The sequence below is a fragment of the Perognathus longimembris genome, chromosome 9, assembly GCF_023159225.1.
Source record: "Perognathus longimembris pacificus isolate PPM17 chromosome 9, ASM2315922v1, whole genome shotgun sequence".
Classification (NCBI taxonomy): Eukaryota; Metazoa; Chordata; class Mammalia; order Rodentia; family Heteromyidae; genus Perognathus; species Perognathus longimembris.
In genome coordinates, this window is record NC_063169.1 from 26,290,214 (window position 1) to 26,297,721 (window position 7,508).

At 40.1% G+C, this 7,508-nt stretch overlaps 1 protein-coding gene across 3 annotated transcripts in view; it reads left to right on the forward strand.

The window, feature by feature from the left end:
• Positions 1-7,508, forward strand: part of Mdn1 (midasin AAA ATPase 1) — a 156,119-nt gene extending 148,611 nt beyond the window's left edge. For 2 of the 3 annotated variants that reach the window (XM_048353838.1, XM_048353840.1), the window contains 8 exons: positions 72-161; positions 1,024-1,139; positions 1,830-2,004; positions 3,385-3,458; positions 3,566-3,680; positions 4,269-4,332; positions 5,298-5,440; positions 6,265-7,508. In XM_048353838.1, the coding sequence (XP_048209795.1) occupies positions 72-161; positions 1,024-1,139; positions 1,830-2,004; positions 3,385-3,458; positions 3,566-3,680; positions 4,269-4,332; positions 5,298-5,440; positions 6,265-6,453 (966 nt within the window). In that variant the 3' untranslated portion in view covers positions 6,454-7,508. The remainder of the gene's footprint in view (positions 1-71; positions 162-1,023; positions 1,140-1,829; positions 2,005-3,384; positions 3,459-3,565; positions 3,681-4,268; positions 4,333-5,297; positions 5,441-6,264) is intronic. The other variant, XM_048353839.1, reaches the window with a different exon arrangement.

Genomic DNA, 7,508 nt, shown 5'->3' on the forward strand with positions numbered 1-7,508 from the left:
TTAGGAAGAACCTTACGGGCCCTTTAGCTTGAAATAGTCAGGACTTCTTATCTATGCCTTTTTCTTAATAGCCCTTTTTAAAAGATGCCAGTGAACTAAGACTGGAGATGGAGAGACAGCTGGAAACGTGGCAGACACAGGAATCTGGGAATGCAGAAGAAGTAAGTTAGTAGGATTGTACTCATAAAATATCTTGACTTTGAGAAACAGCCAACGTAATAGATTCTTAGCTTCAGTAATTTTTATAATAGGGACCAGGTATATGGAAATTTCAATTACAACCCTAAAGGCTTAGACTATCTAATGCTTTCTGCCTGTTTTGCTTAATTAAAACAGAAACTGGCTTTGTAATGGCTAACAGATGTGACAGTAGTTGAAAAGCTAGACAAAAGTCTATGCCACACCATTCTGACCAGCCAACAGATCATTGCTAGCTATGTGGAGTTACCAAGAGATTTTGTCTTTAATGACCTTGCATCCTACATTTACATTGGTTATTAGCACCATTTTCAAATTTGTGTGTGGAGAGTTGTTAGTAGAAATCATGGGTTTTGTGTCTATTAAATAGGCATTCTGAGAGTATTGCTTTGAGCAGCAAGATTACTTACATCTACCTTCACCATAGGAATGGTACATGTTATTTTATACTCCAGGTGATATGAATATGGCATTGATTTGGTCATGAATTCCATTTAACTGCTGTATTTCAGTTTTATCTACAAATGCAGTTGTGTTTTAATTAGTTTTAATCGATTTGGATCAAAGCTTCCCTCCAAAGTTTTAAAGTGCTATAGTTAAGGTTTATGCCAGTTGTTTTCTCCTATTCTTTTTTTATGTTTTCTCTTTTTTTTTTTTTTGGTACTGGGGATCGAACCCAGGATGTTGCACTTGCTAGGCAAGCGCTTTGCCACTGAGCTACATCCCAGCCCGTTTTCTCCTATTCTTCAGGTTGTGGTCTTGACATAATAACTGAGTGCCTTTAAGGAAGTAATTTATGTTTCATTGCATTACGTTTCATTCCAGGAGAAAGCAGCAGCTGACATGTGGCAGAGCTACCTGGTCTTAACTGCTCCTCTCTCACAACAGCTGTGCGAGCAGCTTCGCCTCATTTTAGAGCCTACTCAGGCAGCCAAGCTGAAGTAAGTCTTCCCCACTGTGCTAGCAGTGCCATCATGCTTGTTAAGCCCAGCTACTGGACCTTTATAGCCCTGGCTTCTACGTTATATTTCTGCTGTACAGGCCTCTAGTGTTCATACTATGTTTCCTAGTGTCTTAGTGTCTCTACCACAGGTTTCTATGATGTTTGGTGGGAAATGCAAAGCCTAGATTTACCTTGTCACCTGTTACTTACATAGATCTTTTCAAAGATATGCCCAAAGTTGTACTTGTGCCCTTTTTTTGTGTGTGCACCAGTCTCGGGGCTTGAACTCAGGGCCTGGGCACTTCTTTGGCTCAAGATTAGCACTCTACTTTGAGCCATAGTACCACTCTGGCTTTTTTTGAATTACTGGAAGTAAGAGTCTCATGGACTTTCCTGCCCAGGCTGGCTTCAAACCACAATCCTCACATCTCAGCTTTCTGAGTAGTTAGGGTTACAGGCATGAGCCACCAGCACCCAGCTTATACTTTTGAATAGAAAACATTGTATAGATTTTTTTTTTTATGTGCCCTAGCTTTTCAAATTATTAGTCCACATGACCAGTCTTCCTAGCTGGTGGTCAAGAAGACACTGACCCTTAATCCTTAGACATTAAGGTATAACTATCAATTTTGTCCTTAAAAGAAAAGGAGCACTTCTTAATTAATCTTTTCCCTTCTTGGGTAAACAGAGGAGACTATCGAACAGGAAAGCGACTGAACATGCGGAAAGTCATTCCATACATTGCTAGTCAATTTCGGAAAGACAAGATTTGGCTTCGAAGGACGAAGCCCAGTAAACGCCAGTACCAGATTTGTTTGGCTATTGATGACTCTTCTAGTATGGTAGACAACCATACTAAACAGGTAAGGAAGAGAAAGGCAAAGTTGTTTGAAAAGACCTTAGATTTTTGAAAGTTTAAAGCGGTAATTTCACCATGTCTCAAATTGGCCTTTTGTTGTAAGTTTTTTTTTTTTTCCTTTTTTGCCAGTCCTGGGGCTTGGACTCAGGGTCAGGGCCTGAGCACTGTCCCTGGCTTCTTTTTTTTTGCTCAAGGCCAGCACTCTGCCACTTGAGCCACAGTGCCACTTCCAGCTTTTTGCTATATATGTGGTGCTGAGGAATCGAACCCAGGGCTTCATGTGTACGAGGCGAGCACTCTACCACTAGGCCATATTCCCAGCCCTAATGTACTTTTCTTTAAGACTTTGCAATATCTAAAACCATTGTTTTATGTATTCAGGATACATCTCAGTCTGAAACTACCTTAACAGTGCCAAACTGGGTGCTGGTGGCTCACACCTGTAATCCTAGCTACTTGGGAGGCTGAGTCTGAAGATTGTGGTTCAAAGCCAGTCCAGGCAGGAAAGTCTGTGAGACTCCTACCTCCAATTAACCACCAGAAAACCAGAAGTGATAAAGTATTAGCTAGCCTTGAGCAAAAAGAGCTCAAGGACAGCCCAAGCCCTAAGTTCAACTGATCAAAAAAAAAAAGATTACAATGCCACTTCAATAATGTTACTTTGGAACTTCTGAACTTGGGTGTTCATAGCCCATGTTACTAGCAGATGACTTTGGGCAACTTGTCAGTTTTATTGTCTGAAAAATGAGAATAATAATGCTTACCTCAAAGTTAGGAAGATTGAATGAAATCCTATATGTAGTAAATATATGTATTAGTAAATGTATGACTCTCAGCTCAAAAGTCTGCTATTACTATATAAAAATGAATTTTTAACTGGTTGGGTTTTTTGTGGTTTGTTGTTGTTGTTGTTGTTTTTGCTAGTCCTGGGGCGTGGACTCTGGGCCTGAGCACTGTCCTTGGCTCCTTTTTGCTCAAGGTTGGTACTCTGTCACTTGAGCCACAGCGCCACTTCTCGCTGTGTTCTATATATGTGGTGCTGGGGAATTGAACCCAGGGCTTCTTCATGTATACGAGGCAAGCACTCTTGCCACACTAGGCCATATTCCCAGCCTGGTTTTAAAACTTTGTTTGCTATAAAATGTTACCTACTCCAAAGGAAAAAAAATTAATGATCCATATTTCTTGAAACTTTGGTCTACTCTAGATGTCAAAAAACCCTTTCTTGTGAGTGTGGTAAATTTCTAGGTTTCAGTATTTGGAGTAGCAAAGAGGGTTATGAATATGATGGCATCTTTTGTGGGAATCTTAATGCAAAGGTCAAGCATTACAGGTCTAGTTTAGAGAACTTCTGATTCCTTAAAACCCTGACTTTATTTCACAGCTTGCATTTGAATCTCTGGCAGTGATTGGTAATGCTCTTACCCTCTTGGAAGTGGGTCAGATTGCGGTGTGCAGGTAAGGATGCTTTTTAATCCCAGTGGGAAAACTTTTCACAGCCTTATTATTTTGATCATGATGCCCACCCAAAAAAATCCCATTATATTTGGTTTTTCTCCCACAAGTTTTGGAGAATCAGTAAAGCTGTTACACCCATTCCATGAGCAGTTCAGTGATTATTCTGGGTCCCAGATTCTACGGCTCTGCAGATTCCAGCAAAAGAAAACAAAAATTGCTCAGGTATGTTATCAAATGAGTCAGTGTCTTTTGCAGTTTATTCCTAAACTTAAAATTGATCAAGCCTCAGTGTTTTTGAGCCCTCATATTTAGGACAGGTAAAATTAATGCTACTAGAATAGACGCTTTCCTGTCATCCATTATAAACCAAGCTGTGACTTTTGACTGGGGGGGGGCTCCCATTTTTTATGGTTTGAAACATTTTACAAAGATGAACTAATTACCGTATCAGGCATTCAAAACCACTTCACTAGGCCATTTAGTCTAAGGAGGATATGATACAAAATAAAGCAAGTAATATTATTTTCTTTTAAGAAGCTATTTTTATCATGAGTTGATGTTACTTCTTTCCCAAGGAAGAATACTTTTTGAGGGTATCATTCAGAAAGTAATGAAACCTTCTCTCAAAAAGCAAAAAACTAAAAGGGAGAGGGAGAATGACACGTCTTGAACTTAGAATGCTATATTCAAATAAATGCTGTGCAATATATGGCTCTCCCTTTACTAGAAGGGACAGCTTGGAGATAACTGCTTTCATGTTAGAAATCATGGAGTTAGGTGAGGTTTCTAATTGTGTCTGCTTTGGTTTAGTTTCTAGAGGTCGTACCCAACATGTTTGCAGCTGCTCAGCAGCTCTCACAAAACATCACTCCAGGTGAGCTGCCTTTTTTTCTTGCTACCAAACTGATTGCACTGTGCCTGTCACCACCATCTTCTGCAGAAAAATAATCGTTAGAAGGACATTACACATTGAGGAAATGACTCATTGTTCATAAGGCTAATAATTACCATACACACAAAGTTTCCAATTGATAGAGGACCTAGACAATACCTCAGAATTTGGAAAGAAATGCACAGGATGTGTGGAATTAAGTGTAGAGAAACAGAGATCTAATTAAAGAATAAGCAAAACTAAGCCAGGCACTAGGGGCTCATGCCTATAAGCCTAGCTACTCAGGAGGCTGATGTCTTAGGATCGAAGTTCAAAGCCAGCCCGGACAGGAAAGTCCATCACCAAAAAAGCCAAGAGTGAAGTTATGCCTTGAGCAAAAAAGCCCAGGGACAGTGCCCAGGCCATGAGTTCAAGTTGTAGATCTGACACACATGCACAAAAAAACCTAGTCCAACCACTCTTGCTTTGAAACATGCCAAAAGCTATCCTAAAGCAAGTCATTCACACTTTTCAACACTTGCTTGAAGACTGCCTGTCTTTGTCAAGGAACTTTAGCATTATAATCTTTAGCTGGAATATTTTAAAACACTTTCTATGTAACTTTGTTGAAATAAGTCAATAGCAAGGGAAAAAAACTGGATATAAGACATTCACTGAACGTTTAAAAAAGACACAATTTCATGTTTCTCATTTGAGCACTGTTGTGGCCATAAATGTGTTTAAAATTACCTAATGCACTACCACTTGGGAAATTCTGCTCTATCAGTAGGAGAGACAAGACATACTAATCTAAGTAATATATTTGAGCATAGATAGACCCCTTGTGTATATACCCAGAATTCATCAGTTTTATATATCATTTGATTTTACTAGTGCCAGAAAGCCTATACTTAATTTGTCATGCTCCAGCTTTTTATAATTCCCTCTTTCTCTCCCGGGTTCTACAGAAACTGCACGCCTCCTCCTAATAGTCTCTGATGGCCGAGGCCTGTTTCTTGAGGGCAAAGAAAGAGTTCTGGCAGCAGTTCAGGCCGCCCGGAATGCTAACATCTTTGTCATTTTTGTTGTGTTGGACAATCCAAGCTCTCGGGTGAGTGACTGATACAAATCTATTTTCTGAAAGCCAAAGGGATTTGCCTTCCCCCATATTCTGAAACAAGGCTTGAGTTGCTTCACAGTTTGAGTTGTGGTTTCTAAGCATTCTCTATTTTCTTAATCTTGACAAGAACCCAGTAAGGCAAGGATCATTCTTCCTACTGAAAAATGAAGGACAACTCAGGAGCCAAGACACACTCACAATAAACTTCCATCCCCTGGGTTATAGTTTCCCGCTTACACAATAGTTACTGCAGCTTTTGGAATGAGGTCTGACCGCTTCTAAATAGGCCAACCCTGGTCTCATAGCAAGATGCATTAGCCAGCTTAGTGCATATACCCAGTCAGCCAGTTCTCCAGAAGCTTCGTACCTGCAGGTCACTTTCTAACACCCAAGTACAGAAAGAATGAGAATCATTAGGAAAAACAGATTGTTTACCCCTTCCTTTTAAAGGTACCCATTCTCTTTCAAGGGGCACAAAAAGCTGGGTACCATAACCTTAGGATTCCAGGTATAACTTACTCAGGAGGTTAAGATCTGAGGATGGAAGTCAGCTCAGGCAAAAAAGAGTCCATGCACCTCTCATCACCAGTTACAAAAGTCCCAAGTAGAATCGTGGCTCAAGAGGTAGAGGGCCCAGCCCTTATTTTTTTTAAAAAAAAAAGCCATGTGAGATTCAAGCCCCAGTAACAGCACACACACACACACATCTGCCTCAATGATAATTTACCTGGGAACCTAGTTTTTATATGTAGAGTAAGACACGATAGAGCTGGCTAAAGACCTGGTTCAGTTTTTCTTTTGTAATGTCTTTACAGGATTCTATTTTGGACATTAAAGTACCAATATTTAAAGGTCCTGGAGAGATGCCTGAAATACGATCCTATATGGAGGAGTTCCCATTCCCGTTCTATCTCATTCTTCGAGATGTGAATGCACTTCCTGAGACACTCAGTGATGCCCTCAGGCAGTGGTTTGAATTGGTGGCAGCTTCGGACCTGCCCTAGAAGAGAAGAAGAGTCCAAGTGAGACGATCTTCTGAACTTATTCTTCCAAACAGGACATTCGCTTATCTTTCCTTACAAAAGTTCATCCAAAAGCTACAAAAATTGTATTGCAATGTACATTTGTATTTTTACAATATAATAGCAGTTTACAGAAGGCTTGGCTCCTATTTCATGGCTGCGGGTCCAGGGAACCTAGCAGTTGCTCTGTTCTTGCCAGGGTCCTGGACACCTTTTTTGACCCCACATTGAGCTCTGCCTTGCCAAGCCCACAGTGTGGCTCTCAAGGCTGTATGTCTTGTGGCTGACACAGCTAGTTTTCTGAAGAACTTGAATGTGTTTCCTTACCATGCTAATTGTGAAAAGTACTGAAGTGCTGCCTTCTCTTTGAGGCTGGAGGCTTAGGGTGTTACTGTTCTTATAAAGCAACCAAACATTATGGGAGCCTAAGTGCTCAGCAAAGATGACCCTTGTGCTGCATAAAAATGAAGTGGCTTTTTAGTATCACCACTTCCAGAGACTATGCAATGATGGGAAGATGATTTCCCCTTTATTTCATTCTCTTCAGTGCCATAGTCCCTGTTGTAATTTATTTCAGTTCTTTTTTTTTTTTTTTAACAGTTAAGGGGAAGAATCATTCCTCACACTGCTTTCAAGCTGCACAAAGCCAGTCTCATTCTGGAAAAGAAGTGCTCTGTCCACAGGAACTAATAAATAAGCAGCTACATCTTTTTCCTCTGCAGAGAAAACATGTTAGTGGTTTTAGGGCAGTTTTGAAAGCAGTGCTTGAATACTTGAAACTGTGTGCTGTGTCTTTATTTAATGTTTTGTCAGAATATTCTTTTATATGCAATGTGTCATGCATCATCATCTATTTCCATGCTGTTTTCAAGTTACACTGTGAAGTCTTCCACCTTTATGCGGTGGTCTAAGACACAGACTGCTTGTTTAACCAAGTGTCCTAAAGCATGTACCTGAAGTTATATCATTTTTTATTGTAAAGAGCTATGCATCTTATATTCTGAAAGCTATTAAAATATATGCCACTACTGAGGCAA